The sequence below is a fragment of the Struthio camelus genome, chromosome 8 (assembly GCF_040807025.1).
Source record: "Struthio camelus isolate bStrCam1 chromosome 8, bStrCam1.hap1, whole genome shotgun sequence".
Taxonomy (NCBI): Eukaryota; Metazoa; Chordata; class Aves; order Struthioniformes; family Struthionidae; genus Struthio; species Struthio camelus.
In genome coordinates, this window is record NC_090949.1 from 10,013,639 (window position 1) to 10,033,072 (window position 19,434).

At 45.2% G+C, this 19,434-nt stretch overlaps 1 protein-coding gene across 4 annotated transcripts in view; it reads right to left on the reverse strand.

Annotated features, from left to right (window-relative positions):
• Nucleotides 1–19,434, reverse strand: part of ATF6 (activating transcription factor 6) — a 99,783-nt gene that overhangs the window by 1,907 nt on the left and 78,442 nt on the right. Inside the window, exon 16 of one of the 4 annotated variants that reach the window (XM_068952067.1) lies at nt 1,766–2,937. The exons of 2 other annotated variants lie outside the window; for them this stretch is intronic. In XM_068952067.1, the coding sequence (XP_068808168.1) occupies nt 2,879–2,937 (59 nt within the window). In that variant the 3' untranslated portion in view covers nt 1,766–2,878. Of the gene's footprint in view, nt 1–1,765; nt 2,938–10,417; nt 13,148–19,434 lie in introns of those variants that run through there. One more of the 4 variants, XM_068952066.1, reaches the window with a different exon arrangement.

Here is a 19,434-nt window from a genome sequence, read left to right on the forward strand (position 1 = left end):
TCTAAGAAGAAAGCTGTTTTTTTTTTCCCCACTCTCTCTTTATTAGTTTAAGGATACTGTAATCCTCCTGATACTGAGGATCTAGGGGAATTTCTTCACTTTATTATTTAAAAAAAAAAAAAAAAACAGGTTAAAATGTGATCCTTCCAAAGAAGTAACTGTGCCTCATTAGCACGCGCCTCCGGCTGTGGTACTCGCCCTGCGCTGCGGCGTGTTCGTCACCCTGCGCGGCACAGCCTCACACCGCTAACCAGGAACACGCGGCCAAGCAGAGCACGATGGGCACGACCAAAAAACTCGAGTTGGGAAAAAAACGTTTGCGAGACAGACTTGAGGAGGAGATGGTGACAGTTTCCACTGTCTGACAGCCATCCTTGATCCCGAGGATTCCTCAAAAAGCATTTGCCTGGAGTCACTGCAGGGCAAATGCTGCAACCATTCGCCTCGGCAAATGCAGCAGAGCAACAGGACCGAGGGGCTACACTTGCTGGCAATGACCGTCTCCCCAGGAAAATCCGAGAGCGTGCGGAGGGGAAGGGAGAGCAGAGAGGCGAGCTGCAGGCTGAGCGCTGCCGCTGCCGCAGAGGCTCCTGGGCTTGCAGGCGGAAGCCGGGCAGCAGTGAAACTTGCCGTGCATGTGGCCAGCATCTGCTGCCTGGATTTAAAGGTGGGAGACTATTCCCTGCAAAGACAGTGTGTCCAGGAATGTGAGAGCTGAGATCAGATTTCCAGGCACGACCAGTCCTTGCTTTTCAGAGTTAGAAACGCTGATGGCCATCAGCAGGGTTTGCTTTCTGTGCTGAGAGGATGGAAGATCACCTAATGGAAAACGTATGGATTGGAGGAATGCAATATACATTACTAATTTTTACTGCTTTCCTGGATTAACTCTGATTCTGGATGACAGCTGACAACTGCGGCTGGGCCCTCTTGCGCCCCACGCCACCTGTAGAAGCCATTAGATCAACTATGTCTGGTATAGTAATGAAAAGCAGGAGCAAACCCTTGCTTAGGGGGCTGAGGGCCTGCAAGGGAAATCAAAGCTCCCACCTGCAGAAATGAAATGGAAAATGCTCTGAATGTGCCACTGAGCGACGGGGGCCAGGAGCAGCTGTGCCGGAGCTCAGGCTGCTGACCCAAGCACCCCGCTAACCCGGCTCTGGTGGGGCTGATAAATCCTGTCGTAGTTTCAGGTGCTGTCTCCCCAGTTTGAGCCCTTTCTGCTGTCTCTTTCTCTCTCTCTCCCCCCTTGGATTTGCTCTTGGTTCCCACAAGCCATGCTCAGGCCTGGTCTGCGCTTGGTGTTGACGGGTGGATGGTACTGCTGTGGTGCCAGCAACGCTCAAGCAGCAAGACAGGGTAGACCTGGAGCAGGGGAAGCCTGTGAGGAGGAGGAATAAAGTGCTCAAGGCCCATGCAATGCTGGTGCTAGGACTAGCAGTGCTCGGCTCCAGAAAGACTGGGCGCTCCTGCTCCTCGCTGGAGCAGCCCGTGTGTCCCAGAGCCAGCGGTGCCCGCAGAGAGGGGAAGGAGAAGGTGGATCACAGCTGGGGCTGGCCAGCCCCAACACCAGCACCAGGAGAAGGCTGCCGCTGGCTCTGCGTGCAGCGGGTGGAGGACCGCCGGGGGGGGGGGGGGGGGCAGGAACCCTTCAGGCCATGGGCTGCAAGGGCAGCACTGCGTAAAGCCAAGGGGAGGGAAGAGCTTGGCTTTTGGGGTGGAGAGAGCAAACAGGAACAGAACGGCTCCATGTGACACAGAAAGCTGAAAATACAGCACCCCAGCTTTAATGCTGTAGAGATGAAGGCTTGAAAGGACCCTGGCTACGCAAGAAAATGCGCTCCAAAGCCACAAGTGGGTGAGGTGGGAGGGGATGGGGGCCAGGGCCAGGAAAATCCCTCTGTAAGCGCCCTCAGGCAGTAAGACTTTCCCAAGTTTGTCCACAGCGGCCAGCGCAGTGGGTTATCATTAGGTTCCCTGGCACCGCACAGCACAGAGAATAATAATAATAGCAGAAAGCAGAGTGTGTGAGCAAGGGAACTGTGCTCCGTGTGGGTGGCAGCGGAGAGCATGGGAACGCGTTCAGCCGCTCTCTTCCAGCCGCCGGCGGAAGCCAGCAGCCTGCGTCTCTCCCAGCTCGGACAGCGGCTCCCTCCGCGGCCACGGCTCAGCACGTTACAGCTCCGAAACGCTGCGGCCTGAGCTGCTGCCCTGGGCAAGAGGCGCTGTGTCTTCCGAGGCCACTACGGCTGAGAGAGCTGGGGTGAAACATGCTCCAAGCAGGCCAGCAGGCGCGGAGGGGGCTTACCCAACTGCCTTAGACGCCAGCTAAGTGATTGAATCCTACCCTGTGCGCGCACGCTGGCACAGGAGGGACAGTCAGGTTTAAAGTCAGCTTTCGGCTTCTTCCACCTTTTGGGTTAAAAGGCTTAAGGCTTTCTCAATGACGAATTGCTGCAGGGAACCTCTGCAAAGGGTCTCTGCTCACAGGAACAAGGAAGATAGATAGAGGGAAAGGCTCAGCTCCTATCCCAGGCATTTCCAGTGGTCGCTCTCATTACTACTAGTACCAAAATGACTTAGAAGAGGAGCTGAGATTCTCTGCAGAGACAGCAGTTACCCGGCAGTGATGCTGCTGGGCATGTGGCCTAGCTGTGCTCAAAGCAACACGTACAAAAGAGCAGGCTGAAAACTGTGCTAGTGTTAGTATCCCTCGCCACCGTTGGGGGTCTCGTGTCACCTCGGCATAGATGGTAGCGGGGCTGAGGCACTGCACCATGTGACGCTCTCAGCAAAACAACAGGCAAAGACGACCTTAACGCAGGCAACACAAGCCAATGTTTGGAAAGACTAGCTCACTGTCAAACGGGCAGGCATTTCAAAAATGATTCCACATGGCTCCATCCTGGGTTTGATTCCAACTAATCGTTTCACGATCTGGATGAGGAATAGAGAGCATACTTATCAGATTTCTGGAAGATGCTGAACTGGAGAGATTTCAACCACTTTGGAGTACTGGATTAGACTATGGTTTTGATAAAAGAGAGAAATCATCCAAAATCATCAGGATACATTTCAATAAAGGCAACAGTGAAGTACAGACCCTCAGGAGAATCCAGGAACACAAGCACAAAATGGGGCTGGGCAGAAGCACTGCGGAAAAATCTTGAGGACTGGAGAGGATCACCGTGTGTGAGCCAACAGCATGACAGGGCCAGAAATCATCAGCTCAGTTTCAAGAAAAGCTGCTTTATCTTTGATGAACTTGCTAATGATAATGAACTATAAGGCGAATCTCCATGACTGGCAGTTTCTAAGGACATCATCTGTTAGATATGACCCAGGTACACCTGATCCTAGCTCAGGCCAGGCAGCGGGACTCACAGTCACTCATGGTCCCTTCTGGCCCTGCATTCCTGTGTTTCTGGGGGCTGCAAGTGGCTGTTCATTACTGAAATACATTAGAGTATGCTTTAATCTAACATAACAGAGCCCAGATCCACAACAAAGCTAACATATGTCAGCTGAATTGCAGCGACTGTCTACTTGCTCTTTGTCCATGACAAAGACACGGCAACGCAATTTGCGACAAGCCCTTTCAGTGAGATTTGAACTGACATTTGCCACAAACTAAGACCCAACCATAGACCTCCCATAGTTCAGATAACAGCGAATAACCTGGTGTCCATGTTTCCTTGAGGATCAGTTTAAATCCAATGGCTACGTAGCTGGACATGTTCAGCAGAGGTTCAGCCACGCTTTTCCCATGCCTTGTCCGCAAGGGAGGGAATATCTGGAGCACAGTCCTCAGTTCTCATGCCAGAGGACCGCCTAGTCTGCCCTCATGCACAGAAGAGGCTAACAATTTTGCCTGATGATTCCTGCCTCCTGTTGATAACATGAGTTAGGAGAAGAGCAGATCTTTTAAAAATAACCAAAGTCTCCTGAGGACAGTCCTTTCCCGCCACTATCCTTTCTGTGGACAAGTCAAGTGAACGCAACAAAGCTCTATAAAGCCTTGCTGTGACGGCATGAGCTGTCACTGGGAGGCAAATCTAAAGTAGCTTGCTCTCCCCACAGGCTGCTGGAGTAGGAGAGGGCTTGGGCTGAAATAACCAGACTTCTTCTTCCCTGGGAAAGAGGCAGGGTAAAGTCAGCGGCACTGCTGATGGCGTGCCAACTGCTAAGGAGAGAAGAGGTAGGCATCCTGAGAGGAAGGCCCTGAGTTGGGCTATAAGCTGTGGTCGCTCTCCCTAGGAGACTGATTTCCCAGAGACGTGAGAGGACACAGGGAGACTGGTCTAAAATGCCTCGAAGAGAGAGGATCCTCAACAAAATCCAGATGAAGCCCTTTTCACAGCTCTCCACATCCTCCAGCCTTCTTTCTTTCCCGTTCTTGTGGGGCAGTCTGGCAGTAGCGACAGCTTGGAGACACCAGTGCAGCATGAGGTGGGTTTTTGAGAGAGGTATTGAATAGTGGTGGTCTCTGCAGCTGCCTATGACTGTTCTTTGGGGCTATTCGTAGCAGTTTGGTGTATTTAACCCAATATTTTATCTCAACACTTAGGTCAGCCGTGTACTGTACTGTCTGAAGAGGTACCCACCAAACCTCACAGCCTTGTGCAGGGAGGTGGATGCTGGCAGGCGGCGTCCGTGAAGGCAGGACTGAAAGCCCAACATGTCTGTCTGCTGCTGCTGCTCATTCCTTGGTTGGAAGGTCAGCACTGCCAAGGTGCATTACACGGGGCTGCTTGCCAGCCCAGAGCAACCCAGAGACACCAGAGATGCCCAGAGACGCCCAGAGCAACCCTTTCAGGCCAAAAGACACCTCTATGTTTCAGTTAATTACTTGTTAGCACTGCTCAGTCAAAAGGGTTTAAAAGCCCTAATTCAGATACTCTATTTCAAAACAACAGCATTTGGGACACTATTTTGCCAAGCACTGCCCTTCTCTGACTGCACCTTCTCAAAAAGGCTTGTTGCCTGGGGCTGTACTAAACTCCTCGTATGTCAGCTTGATCTAGGGAACACAAATCTAATGCCCCAGTGATGCTCTCTAGGGTTTAAGGCAATTCCTCTTACAAATGAACATGCTGCAAAATCCAGTCAATGAAAGCTGAGGTCAGCAGTTCAAACTAAAAATAGGAAATAAGGCTGATGGCAATAACTACTGTCACAAATTACCGAAGATGGTAGAAAAGCCTCTAACGTTTGAAAAAGCAGATTTTCAAAACTGACTTTTCAGATATGGCTTAAAATCAAAAGTCCTGCTTTTCCTTTCAGTAGAACTGATACTTCTCCATCAGTTACATGCTCAGAAAAACAAACAAACAAACAAAACCTCCAGAGGCCCATCTTTGAGATCTCCTATAAGAGATGCTGTCTTAGAAGAAGGCAAAAGACAGAAGACTTGAGAGGCAGGCAATGAAATTCTAGCGTTGTTCTGCAAGAAGTCAGAACAAACGGTGATATGAATTGTCTCTCTGGACTCAAACTCTATAATAATGTCAGTGGGCTACTTGGCCCTATGGATGCAATCATAGGACAAGAAGAAGTTAGTCTCATAATTTACCCTTTTCCACTTATACGTACCATCCCCAGCAGTGCTTTGCTGCAAGAAAATTCTTGCCTTGAAGACTGCACATATGCAGAGAGGGTGGAACAGAGCCCCCCTGAACATGCCGCTTGACCCTGCCAAAGTATCAATAGCAAAGTGCTTTGAAGCTGTAACCAAACATTACTGAAGAGCTTTGCAGGTTTCTGAAAATTTACTCATGCCTTAAGTACATTGCTAAAGCCCTGCTCTACTGAGTCAACCACAAATTTCACCTTATTCCTGGCAGTTCTGCAGTGGATCATCCGAAAAGTAAGGAAATAGCCTGTCTGGCCGACAGTGTATAATTGAGGGCCTAAGCCACTGATTTGAGATCTCCCAATCTTCAGACTCTTCTCTAAGACCCCCAATGGTCTTTGAGGTGGGTAAACCATGTACCTACTGTAGGAGAATTCCAAAAGTGGTCAGTACCTGCATGGCTTTGCTCCCACTGTGCTCCGTGCATTCACAAGTAAGCTAATATTGACCATTTAGATCCGGGCCACACGTCCTTGTTGCTTCTGGTAAGATACAGAGAGGGAAATCATTTGCCCAAATCTGTAACTCTCTGTCTCTGTTAGTAATATATAGTAAGTCTGGAGAATCATCCTGTCCTCACGGACAACAGAGTAGGGTCAATTTGTTGCGCATGGACCTAATTTAGCTAATTTAAAATTTAGGTGCCAGGGAATAATCTCTGAATAAGATGAGACAAAAACACCAACTCTTTTACGCCCATCTTTGCTGAAAAAATGCTCACACCGTTTATGCTTTTCACATGTCCTTCTTTCAAGAAACTCTGCTTTGCCACAATGAATTCCAAACAGTGGACATCAGTGTTGATTTACACTTACAACCTGCTCTTCAAGCCTATCTATTAAACTAGCAGGAATCTCGACAGTTTTCAAAGCACCATCAGATCAGTGCCGATATCTGTTTGCTTTGTGATACCTGTGCCAAGTTGACAGTGCTAAAGTTTTGTTTAAAGAATGATTTAGCAAGAAACTACGAAACAACTCATATTGCAGCCTGCCCTGGCCCAAAACAGAGATTATGTTTAAGGCAGCACAGAGTTCAGAAAACACAAGCTCCACAAAAGGTGAGGGCACCAGCTGCACACAGCTTGGGCTGGGCTGTCCCCAAGCATCCTTCAGGGAGCTTTCCCCATACTGCAACTTCCGAAATCTTCCATCTCATCTCCACTGAGCAGCCCTGACTGTCCTATCCAGTACATCTGGACTATGTTTCCATCTGAAGGGATGGTATACACTACCAAATAAGTATATAAATGAAACAGTGTTACTGTAACAGCTACAAAGACTAAAAATACACTCACTGCAACAACACAGCAGGGTTTCTAAAATATTTAGGGATTTGCTTGTTACATAGGATTACTCCAGGCCAGGGAGAAAGTTACATTGCAACCTAAATAGCTAGTCTTCTTAAAAGCAAATGTCTGTTCTAAACTATCTCCAAACAAACCAGTTGCAATTGTCTTACATCTGTGGACTCTGCTGTCCTTTGTCCCTGACAGAGGTTAAATGAGATCCCGGGCACTTCTACTTTCTAGATCTTCCAGTATCTCTCAGGGAGGCAGGCTGCTGGGTCTATACGCAATACAGGAACGGGACTGTTCCTCTTTCCAACCTTTTCACTCCCTCTTTCTCAGCAGCTACTGAGGCTGCTTTCCTAGTGCTACGAGGACAACCTGCAGTGAGCACACAGTCACGTTGCCACTCTTCTCGTATAAAGTCCTCCATAGAGCTGGCTGAGGGCAAGAGCTTGGAAAAAGCTAGGGAGGCCGCAGGCCATGTGTGCAAAGAGCATTTGCTGGGACAGGCAGAAGGATGGAAGCCTTGAAAGCACTGCCTCTGTGTCTGCTCTCCTGGTGTCTCGGAAAAGCACAAGACCAGGACTAGAAACGGTGGGTCCCATGTAACCAAAGTCCTCTCTGGGAGCATTTCACAAGCATCTCCTACCTCCCCTTCAAATCATCTTCCACACTGCACAGTTACTTCCCTCTAGGAGGAGGAGGATGCCAAGCATGGCCAGAGGAGAGGGTCTAGTTTGGACCTACTCTAGTTGCTCTTGTTGGTTTGCAAAGGGAGCTGATGGCCATCTCAAGAAGCGAAGATCTGAATAACCAGTGGCGATCCTTCCAGGCACATATTTTAAAGCTCCTCAGGCAGAGTATTTCTTGGAGATACAGAGACATTTGTGACAGCACTGGCTATGCATATGCTTATTATTGCCAGGATATCACTGCTGCAGGATGGTCATATTTGAAACCTAACCAGCTTACATAATGCTAGCAACAAATAGGAAGAGAAAAAGAAGAGGAAAACAAGAGACAAGGGGCAAAGCAGTTCTGTTCAAGCACAGAAAGCTCTCTTGGGAAAAAAAGAAAGGAAAGAGGCTGGAGAGAGAGCAACCTCATCAGGCAGAACCATCCCATGACTGCTTGGGAGGCACAAAAGCTATAAACAAACTCCCTGCATGCCCTCAAAACCAGACCTGCTCACTTATAAGACAAATAACTATGCACAGGAGAAGAGCCTAAAAAGGAATTCCAGTATGAGCTTTTTTTTTTTTTTTTTTTTTTTTTCCTGCAGCAAGATGGACGGCTTTTCACAGGGCAGCATGTAAAGGACTGCTCCATCTGAGTGCAGGAGGGGCACGACCGAGAGGCATGGGCACGCTTCCTTCTGTGCCCACTTAGGATCCCGCAGGAAGGATGTTGGGGCTGGGCACATCTGACAGACCTTGCTGGAGCTGGAAAACCCTCTCTGGCCTTGCTGCTGTGGGACCACTGTGTGCTCTGCCTGCCACACTGTTAACAGCTCAAGCCTATCACTCTGTATATTTAACTTCCCACTTAATTTCTTTCGCGTTTATTCACATCAAGCTTCACCTACCATTTTATCATTCCATTATGACATCTTCCAGCAAGAAATTCTATATTTGACTATCCTAAATAATTCTGTAACATCTCCAAACTCTATCTCCAGACTCTTTCTTTTCCCTTTTCAAGATCATGTACAATTACGCTGCAGGACATTGACCCCAGAACAGATCCGGAGCCTATGGGTAACCTTCCCTTCAGTGCAAAACCTGACCATCTGTTTCTGTCCTTTCATTTATATCTTTTAGTGAGATACTAATCCACAAATGTATCCAATGCGTGTATCCAAGCATCCCCAGCTCTCACAGATCCAACCAACTTCTGGAAAAGTGAAACGTGATTCTGTGCAATTCCTGCAGCTGTTTAAAAAAGGTTTGCCTCATTTGCCACTTGCCATTCTTATATATCCTCAGGTGGTAACACCACACAAGAACTCTTCACGCTTTTCTTCTACGGTGCTGACTTCTTTAAATGGTCTTTTACACTTTAGTCCTCTACAGGCTCTACAGGTTCCCTGGCAGGGTTCCTTTGAAAAACAGCTTTATTATTTTTTTACGCCTCAAGCAAGTTGTTCCTCAATATATTTTTCTGGCCTGACTTCTTATGGTTTAACATTTAGTCTGCCAGAAACTGTGCTCTTTTTTTTCTATTTCCTCATTTGGCTACAACGTCTATTGTTTAAGAGATGGCTCCTTACTTCTAACAATCACCTACTTTACTCTGTTACTTAACCATGTTGGCTTTTTGGGAGGTCATTTTAAAGACTTTTGCTCTGAGCTTTTAATCTTTAATCAATTCCCATACTGCCTGCCAGCATTTTACCTTACTGCTTTTTCTTTAAATGTGTTTTCTCATTACTATGTAGCCTTTGCCTTTGCAGTTGAACATTACTGTAGTATGTACTTTATCATTTCAATTTGTAGGCACTTATTGATACAATTAATTTAATTATTTGATTACTTTTTTTTTCAAGAGGTAGCATCACTTCTTCTTCATTGACACGGACCTACACTATCACCCAATATCATTTGGACCCTAGTGTTAAAAGTGTCTCACTAATTTACAAGTGAAGGCTGGTGACAACTTGTATTCGCTTACAGACCAAATGTCTTTATGGGTTGGACGGTTTCCAAAGAGTGAGCTGAATTTTCCACCTGTCTCACTTGGATACATAAAATTACCTCATTTATTTAGATACTGTGATCAGCCCTTGCTCACAGAAGAGTATTTTTAACACCATCTCTGCGAAGCTTCTGTCTGCGTGGGGTGTGCACTTTCCTCCATGTGAGCCTCTCTGCTTCAAGGCATTTGTCAGTTTATTTAAAAACAAATCACACACATACGCTGCAGAGCGCCCATCTGAATGTGGCATGCTAATAGAAATAAGCCATTTTCAAAGACTTCTGTCTGTGTTATCTCAGAGCTACAGCAATGAGAGATTTACAGGTTTAAGATATGAGTTCTGGCTCTGAAACAGAGCTACCTCTTTTCCATTGAAAGTCAGCTCAGATTTCAGTAACCTCTTCATCAACATTTACCCCAGAGTGTATTTGTGCTGCACACGCATACACCAAGATCTCCACATCTGGGGCTATCACAGAATAAGAGTCAGGAGGGAGGCAGATGATTTACAGTTAAGTGGAGGATGACTGAAATTGAAAACGTTCTTCAGATGCTCAGAAAGCTTTTTTCAAACGCTTTCCTTCACCAACCCCGGCGTTTGCTCGCTACTTGGGATCACAGCAGGAGGACAACCCATTATCAGGAGGTGCTGTAGGCAAGGTGGACTGTACAAAGCAGGCGAGGAAAGCTGCAGCGTGGTAGACTACGCCTGGGATATGAGAACAAGGCAAAGGCCTCCCAGCCCAGCTGGCTGCAGTCTCCTTAGAGACTGCAGTCAAAACACAGAAAAAGACTGTCTTGGACTGCTATGTTTTTATTAATCTCTACGTTTTCTCCAGTGATGTTCTCAAGACAGAACACACAAATGTGAACCTCCTCTAGCAATTCTGTTGCAGTTTTTTATGTTTCTACAGGGTGAGCTCATTATGTAATTATGCTTCAGATCACTGCAGCCATACAGAGCTACCAGTAACCAGAGTTGGCCTATCACAAACATAAAATTGTATTTGCCATCTATAATTTAACACTAAGAGGAATTATGTAATGCTAAATGTACAACATGTAAAAAATGTATTAAGACAGAATAGCTGGACTCAAGTCTAGAATTCTGATGTGTCGCACAAGGAGAATGCAATATCACTGAGACGGTGAAGATAATCTCACAGATTGGGATTAAAGCTTTCTCTTCATTTCGCAGCACAACCCTCACCACAGTGCTCTCTGTAAAGCTTGGTGGGAGAGCATACCTACCCTGCAGTACCGGCATCCAGAGTTAGCCTCTGCACTGAGATTCACACTCACTCAGTTCTAAGAACAGAATTTGGCTCCTTCCTGGGACTACATCCATATTGGCAGCTAACATCGTGGCTTTTTTCCCTCTACTTTGTGGACTTTATATAATGTGTCTTTTATACGGAAAAACAATCTGGTGCACTAATTCTGCACTGGCATCTGAAATACTAAACATGAAGTCCAATTAATTTATGACTCATTCTCTACCCCCTTCATGAACAGCATGTTCCTAAGTAAATGCCATTTGTAGCACTTATCCCGTCTATACAGAGAAGACCAATCACACTGAGGCTTGTTCTGATCATACAGAACTCAAGAGATACTCTTTTCTGCACTAATGACAGGGCAAAAAGGCACAGAAGAGCCTCTGAAATCATCTTCCTGTTCTTTTGAATACATAAAAATAGATTACTCATTTAGAAATTTAGGTAAACAGAGCATTATGAAAAGTCACCGGGGAATAAGCCTTTATGATTTCATTTCTTGATCGTTTCCTGTCTAACTAAATAAACATGAACTCAAGTGACACAGATTCCGTTATTTTTGCACACAGAATACTTGAACAATTTCTTTCATACTTTTTTGGAATAAGTTAATCTTCTCCTTCCGTCATATTCAACATATATTAACAGAAAACAGTTGGGGAGAGCAAAATCTCTGAAAGACAATTAAATCTGTCACAATGTTCTAATCAAAATTGAATCTAAATGGTGATCAATTCTGATGTTCAGAGAAACGTAGGAAAGTTTTGGGGGGGGGGGCAGTTGTTCTGTTTTGATAAACTGCACTTTTACACCACTTTGAAAAACAGAAGTGAGATCGACAACATCTTACAATATGACTCAAATCTGTGGCTAAATTCCTTGACAAAGTCTGTTCTCCAAACATGTTAATCCTGACCTCCAGAGCAGAGATTTAGATGAGCATGAGAGGTGAAGTACATCTGTGACATTAGCAGTAACTCACATGCTGCTGTCCATGACCGCACACAGAAAATACCATTTCTCAGTCCACGCTTAGTAATCAGTTGCTGCAGTGAAGTTTAGCCAAGAGCTGACCATGGCTCTGATTCTTCCCTCCTGTAGCTTCACCAGACTACTTTTATTCGTCAACTGGCAGCTCAGAAAGCAGAAGGCTGGCATTTTCAAAATGACCCGTAGACTTATAGGATGGAGACATCCTAAGATACGTTCTCCTGTATCCTGCAAATGATTTAGGAGCCTTAATGCTTTGAAGGATTGTCAGTGGCCTTCTGAAAAAAACCCTAGCAGCCACCCTTCTTTCATTTAACAGACAGGTCCTTCAATCTACACATACAACTGGCTACCCAAGTGCAGCCCCTCTCTCCTCACTCCTCCTGGCACACCTGCTCGGTCCCAGCCTCACCGCTGTTCATGAGATTAACGCTTATGCACATCTATGCCTTCCTCTGGCATCTGCCTCCTTTGGAAATCCTCAGACTCCCCCAGTTCTCCACAGCCACCTCCAGGAACCCACACTCTGCTTCACACTTGTACAATCTGCTTCTGGCTGCTGTCCTCTTCAACGTCTCCAACCGCTACTGCTCCACGCTCTTGTTTTGCTCTAGCTCCCACAAACACCCTTCAAATTCATCCTTTCACCATGAATAGCAGCAAGTGCAATTTCTTCTTTCTTCACACACTTCACAGTCTCAACCTTTCCAGCCCTACTGCCCATGCGACCCCCTTCCCTGGCCTCTTCCAGAGCCTGCAGGCCTTCTGCCTGTACATTACAACCTGTAAGGCTACACTGAGTTCTCAGCGCTTTCTGCCAAATCCAGGGATAAAAGCAGAAACTATGAGGGAAGTATCTCTACCAATCATGCCTGTGTAGCCCAGAGAGGAGTCCTCTGTACCTACTGGAGGGGTACAAGCTTCTCAGTCTGCAGCAAAGGAGAGGAGCTGTAGGAGGGAGCCTTAAGGGTTCATCTTTGACTTCTAAGCATGAAGAAAGGAATGAACCAACAACACCTAGAAACAGCTGAGGCCTTTAGCCTCGTGGAAACCATTCTGAAGCTATTAAAAGTAAGAGGAGCTAGTTGAGAGAGGAGGCTACCTAAACAGTTAAGCAGCAATCTTCAGGAAAGTCAGCTGCTCACAGGTGGGATGTATTGTTTCACATTTGAGCATACAAACACTAGATCTTCCTCATTCAATGACTGGGAATTCTGCTTCTTGCTCCTGAAGACGGAAATGGCATCTTTTGTTTGCTTGACCCTGAAGACAGAGGAAGTTAGAGACTTTATTTATTTAACCCTAAGACATGGGAACTTCTGGAACATTGTCACTTCCCAAAGAGTTGCTTGTTTTTATTTTCCTTCTCAGCCTGTGTGGGTTCTGTTTGCCTTATGGATCTTTCACACACAGTTTGCTAACAGCGCTGGACATCTGTGAGTAGCTTTTGCAAGTGCTTGTCAGTTGAAAGAAAAAATATTCTTTGTAACTGCATACAAATACTCGTGCTGCTTGGTAGGAGAAATCCCTCCAGTTTTGATCAAAAAGCCTTACCACCAGATTTGTTATTGACTATTTTAATTGGAATGTGCGCTATTTCAGAGCACTTCCAAAGTCTGTGTTACATCACTATGATGAGGAATGCTAAAAAACAAGGCTGAGGGAAGCGGTAGCAATCAGAAACTGGCCAACACAACAAAGCAGATGGACTTTGTGAAACACTCGCAGTAGATTCTCACTTTTAAGAGCCTTTTTGGCAGCCAAGGTTAATCACAGAAAGCATATCTTAGAAAACTCTACCCAGGAACATGCAAATTATAAAGGCTCAGGCACACAAACAATTATCTTAAAGGCAGACTGAAGACAAGAAGACAAATCCCATTTTGGGACATTAGACTAAGGACATATCCAGAATAGCTGTAGAAAATTCAAAGCTCGCTCTGTCTGGTTGCCAATTCCCAGAAAATCAGGTGAGAAATTTATCTGCTGGCCTTGCTTATTTCCATGCAACCCTTGAATTACTCTGTTCAGTATCCTTACTGTTTGCTCTCTCCTTTCAGCAGCTCTTTCTCAGATCAATGGATACCTATGACCAAGTACCCTATTCTGGTAACTTATTCCATATTGTAGCAGAGGAACTGATCTTCATAAAGCAGCTTCCAAGTAAACAGCTTCTGCTCCTGACTTCTATACTTACACATAGTGGGAGCAAGGGAGAGGGGAGAGATTAATACAAAAGGAAACTGTTTGGAGATAAAGGATTGCTGGCGGCTCCAGTAAGAGGGTGGAGATCCCTTCACCTCCAGATCACTAAGGACCCCAAATCATGCTTATCTGAAAGTTGTACATTAGCCCTTATGCAAAATAACAGGAAGTCTGCAATTTAGTCCTCATCCGGTTGATTTCTTTACGGGAAATAGTCTGATATCTGACACTAATGACGCTTGTATCTGTAGCTGGCAGAAAGGCCAAGAGCTCCAACTGTACTCCTCCCAAGGTGGCATTTTACAGTCTACCTACTCAGTGTGCCTAAGATAATGGCCAAGGCGAACAGGAGCCATGGAAGGAAAAAAAGAACTACTCAGCCATTCTCTGAAAGGTGTGATGAGCACTACACTCCTGGCTGAGCTGCACTGGTGAGTAGAGCTCAAGGAACAGGACCTTGTTGTGCCAGTCCCTCCTTGCTAGAAATTTGGTCTTCCCCAGGACTAACACAGAAGACCCATTCAGGAACAGCAGATAGTCTGTAACGGGAGAGGACCACATGCCTAGCGGCTTCACAGAGATGCTCATTTTGGGGTAGAGAACCAGGAGCCTAAAATGTAAGAAAGCCTAGACTTCCTTTTGTGGGAGAAATAGGGAGTACTGCACTTCAAGCTTCTAGAGAGGAAGGGAAGGGAACTGACCTAGAAAAAAGTCAGATTAGCAGAGGGTAGCGACAACTCCTTGAATAGGAACCTGCCACTCTCTAGAATGACACAATCATGACATACCAGCTGGCAAATAGACCAGGGAAGATCTCAATCCAAACAGAGAAAGAACATTAACTTTCTGGTAGTCAATACATGGAAGCTGGAAAATGCTTCCTCCAGGGACCCCAATAGAAGACAAAAGTTAAAAGCCTTTCTTTCCACTTCCACATAGCACCAGGTCACAGCCTCTGAGATTGTGCCCTGCCTCAGATCAGCAGAGCTACACCCTTGTCCACCCCCAAGATACCTAGGACAACAGTCACAGACTCTAGGACCAGCCTGGTCTCCTATATAGCCCAGGCAAGAGGGTCTCTCTAGGGGCTTTCCCATGAAGTCTCGCTTCTGTTTGGCCGAGCATGAAAACACCAAGCCTCAATTTAGAGACAGCAAATGAGAGGAGGTCTTCCACGTGTGATGAAGTGTTTTGCACGGGGATCCTAAGAAGAAGCGAAGCCCTTTTGGTCTTTGTCTGTGCTGCTGCTGAGGTCACCAGTATTCACACTAAGTATATATCGACATAGACCTTTGCAGCTACACCTACTGGGAAAAGAGAGCGAGCCGTGGAAGTGCAAACACAGCATCTAACCCTATGGAGGAATGCAGTAATGAAAATGGCTTCTTTGGCTAAATTCTGAATGCTATCTTGTACGCTGAATGACTGCTCATATGTTTTCACTTCTGTATGCTGCGAGGAGAGGACTGTTGGTCGTATGTGCTGTGCTGCAGCCATCCTGCAGAGATGGAAGGCCTGTGCTTGGGGTAGGAAGAGTGGCTTGGTTATGCTGTCCTCGATAGATGATTGTGATACAAAGATCAATGTTATAAACCACTGCATTTTTTACAGAAGTTAAGTAAATATAAGGCTGATGACAGATGTTTTCATTTAAACTTCAAGAAGGGTACCGCCTATACATCAATTTGGAGTTGGTGTAATGAGCCAACAAGATTCTAAATTACAATAAAAGCAAGTATAGCAATGAAATCTACTGGAGACTTAACTGGTCTCAAGTGCATAGTTAGATTTCTAAAATAATAGCTACAATCCAGCATAACAAACATGACTTGCTTAAAAACAAAAGCTGGAGTTTAACTGCTAATTGCAGTTGGTTTTCATTCCCATGAAAAACTGCATGTTTCCTCTCGGAATAACTTCTCTATAAAGGCATACCAACGGCGCCCCCGAATCATGTGCAGTGGGTCTAAGACTACCCAATTCTGTTTTTTTTCCCCCAGGCATGCCAGCACTGAGGCCCTTAAGGTCTCAGCAGATGAATTTTCTATGAATACTGCTTTTATCCTCAAATGATGCTAAGGTTTAGTCTTTGTCTGGTTGCAGGGGGTCAAAGAGAGAGTTGTAGCAAGTGACAGCAGCCAAGGGCAAAATGGGAGAAGGGTGAAGGACAGTGCAAGCATCTGGGAAGGCAGAAACGGAGGAACTGATAGCAAGGTCTAACTGTGAGTTGTGGGAGATGGCCCAGGAAGCTTGGAAGGGGGCTTGGATGAGGGATGAGGGAGAAGTAATTGGTGGCAGGGGAGGGATCAATATGTAACAAGTTTTACATGTAATACAAGTTTTACTTGTAATAAGTTTCTTTTTTTAATTGACATTAAAACATGTTTTTGAGTTCTCATGCACTCATGCACAGCAGCCCGCAGTGGGGATTTCACCGGCTATCCCCGAGCTCACAGAGAAGGGCATGGGGCAGTATGGGCTGAGCATGCAAAGGGGCACACAGCAGAAAGTTACAAGGGTCTTTACAAGGTAATTTCTGTTTTGCAATATACAATGTTTCCTTTGTTTCTGTTTTGCAATATGCAACAGCTAAACAATTTTTATCAAGTTTTTATCTTTATATACTATCCTGCTTTGCACAGTACTGTTCTCTTAAACTTCCAGTGTATTGAACACACACGTGTGCATACATACATGCATATGCCTAGTACAACATCTTCCGCTGAGGTATGCTACCAGCTGAAAAGCACTAGAGCTGCCACTAGTCAGATCTATCTCATTTTCCTCCAAGAGGAATTCTGAAAAACTTTCCACACTACAAACGAGATTCTGTTTTGTACACTGGTGAAAACATCTAGACAAATCTTGTGGAAGGCAAGTCATTAACCTCCTTGGACAGTCACCGGGGACAGTGAATGACAATTCATTTTGGTTGTTGACCTTTGTCTCTACCTGTTCTCTGCCTGGATCCCTGCTACTGTCGGTGAGAACTGCTCAAGCTAGCTAAAGGGAGCGTCTCTAACAGAGCTCAGAAGGCACTCAAGCAATCAAAGAGCAATCAGAAAAGGACGAGAGTCCTGATGGGAAGAGACTGTCCAAGCTGTTCACAGTGTTCTCTCCTGAACCATACGTTGTTCCATGTTTGCAAACAGTATCATATGGGTAAACTTCAGCACCTACGTGAAATAAAGAACCTAGAGAAGAAAGCAAGTGAAGAAGCTCTGAAAACGTTTCAAAGTAAACGCTGTTTCGCTTGCACTCCCTTATCCGCTCTGCCAAGACTGTGGCAGCAAAATGAAATGGCAAGTAAGCAGAAGCAGCAAAGGTTTCCCTTCTTCCACAAAGATCTAGCTGAAGCATGAGAAGAGGCAGGAGGCGACAAGTTCTATCCTGAAGGCTCTGTTAATTCCTCACAGAAAGATCCAGCCTCTTCCAGCAGCCAATTCTCTGCAGGTGGGCAGAGAACGAAGGTGGCCTTAAAAGAACGGCAGACAGCTGATGGAAAGGCTTTGTTGTCAGTCAGCTTCCAGATGCTTGTTCAGGACATGCTCAATCCCTGCAGAGGCAGGATAGGGTGGAGGAGCAGTGCTCGGAAAGGAGAAGGGCTCTTCTTTGGGCAGAGCTTTTGGGAGAATGGTCTCTTCTAGGCAATCTACTAATAATCAACTTAAAAATTAAGCTAAGTTACTTACTGTCTCTTTTGTATCTTATAACATCTTTCCTAGCACCTGGCTGAGTGTCACAGATGAAGCAGTGTTTGATACCGTTGTTTACTTAAAGCTGTTTTTTGTCTGATGTGTTTCAACATCTCGGCCCAAATCCCTGGACGCTTCTAACTTCCTGGATTATACTGGTGTTTTGAAGAAAAGACAGAAAGAACTCTACTAACTACAATTCCACATTGTTTCGTCATTAATGAGGATGTGATTTAACACTGGATTCTGATGTGTATTTTCCAGGCTACGTTTACTCCGATAACTGAAAAGTCATTTCATTTACACTAAGACTGAGTAATGTTTCATGAAGAAATGCTTTCTAAACTAGAAACAGAGTTCACTTTTTAAAGTGATAAAGTGTTCATTTGCATGTGATAATTCAGCTCAGCCAGAAAAAGATTCTTGTAACAGACAAGAAAAGTGAGTTTCAGGCAGATAAATGCCAAAAATAATTATGATATAATCTAATAAGAATTTCTCTAAGAGAGCTGGTTATATATTATCACATTTGACTTGCCCTACTGCATGGGAAAATGTAACTATCAAAATGCTGGAAGCCTGAGTGTTTTTTTTTTTTTCTAAACGTTTATGGAAATTCTGCATCATCAGACAATACTTGCAGCATGCTTGAATTTAATAAAACATTTGGGTTCATGATTCATTTGTGCTGCAAAGCACATAAATTTTTAAAAAGACATTGCAGCGTGTAGATAGTCAGAAAGAAAAGTTTATACTTCTACAGGGTTCACAATGTGTTTGACTCTGATGGTGACCTTGTGCCCCAAACGTGTCTTAATGTGGCAGTTCTTCACCATATGAATTAATGATATACATATACAGTTCATGTACTGTTTCTCATGGAGAACTAAGATGGAGATCATGAACATTCTGATCACTAATAATCCTGTGTCCTTAATGCAAAGCTGTTTTCTCTACTGTCCTGCAGCACTTTAATGTAATTATTAATATTAATGTATTGACCATGTAGCGCTGAGAGCTGCACTCATCCTGAGTGCTCTTTGACACAGTGGAGAACAGCTGAGGAAGCTGATGGAAGGCTGAGGGAAGCCAATCAGCACCCTAATAAATCAGTAAGGCCAAGGAATTTGCCCTACTAGGCAGGAGCAGGAGGAGCCCAAATGAGAGGGGAAGAAGCAGGACAGGCAGCAAGCAGGTCACGTCTGTGCGATTACAATGGAGGTTTGCCTTGCAAAGGGCAAGAACAAGGTTTTTTGCGTTCATAAGAGGGGGGGAAAGAGAAGCTGATTTTTGAGGTCTGCAAGACTTGCATGACAGGCCAAGGACTGAGGATGGGCCATGTTTACTAGGTTTATTACAATGATATCGGACAGTTGTAACTCAGAGCACCCACAAAGGGATGAATTTTACTGCGTAACATTCTACAATTGTTTCACCTAAGCAGCGTCAACCTCTTTGTCTGCAAGCTAAATGTCTAATGTTTAATTGGAGAACAACCTGTGAAGCGCTTTCAAACTGAAGACAGAGTTTAGTACAAATGTGAAGGCAAAGCTAGCACAGCATTAACTTTTATCTTCCCAAATCCCCTTAAAGTTTCAATAAAACTTCCAGCAGAAGCATCACTAGCTGGAAGAACAGCGAGTTAACGTG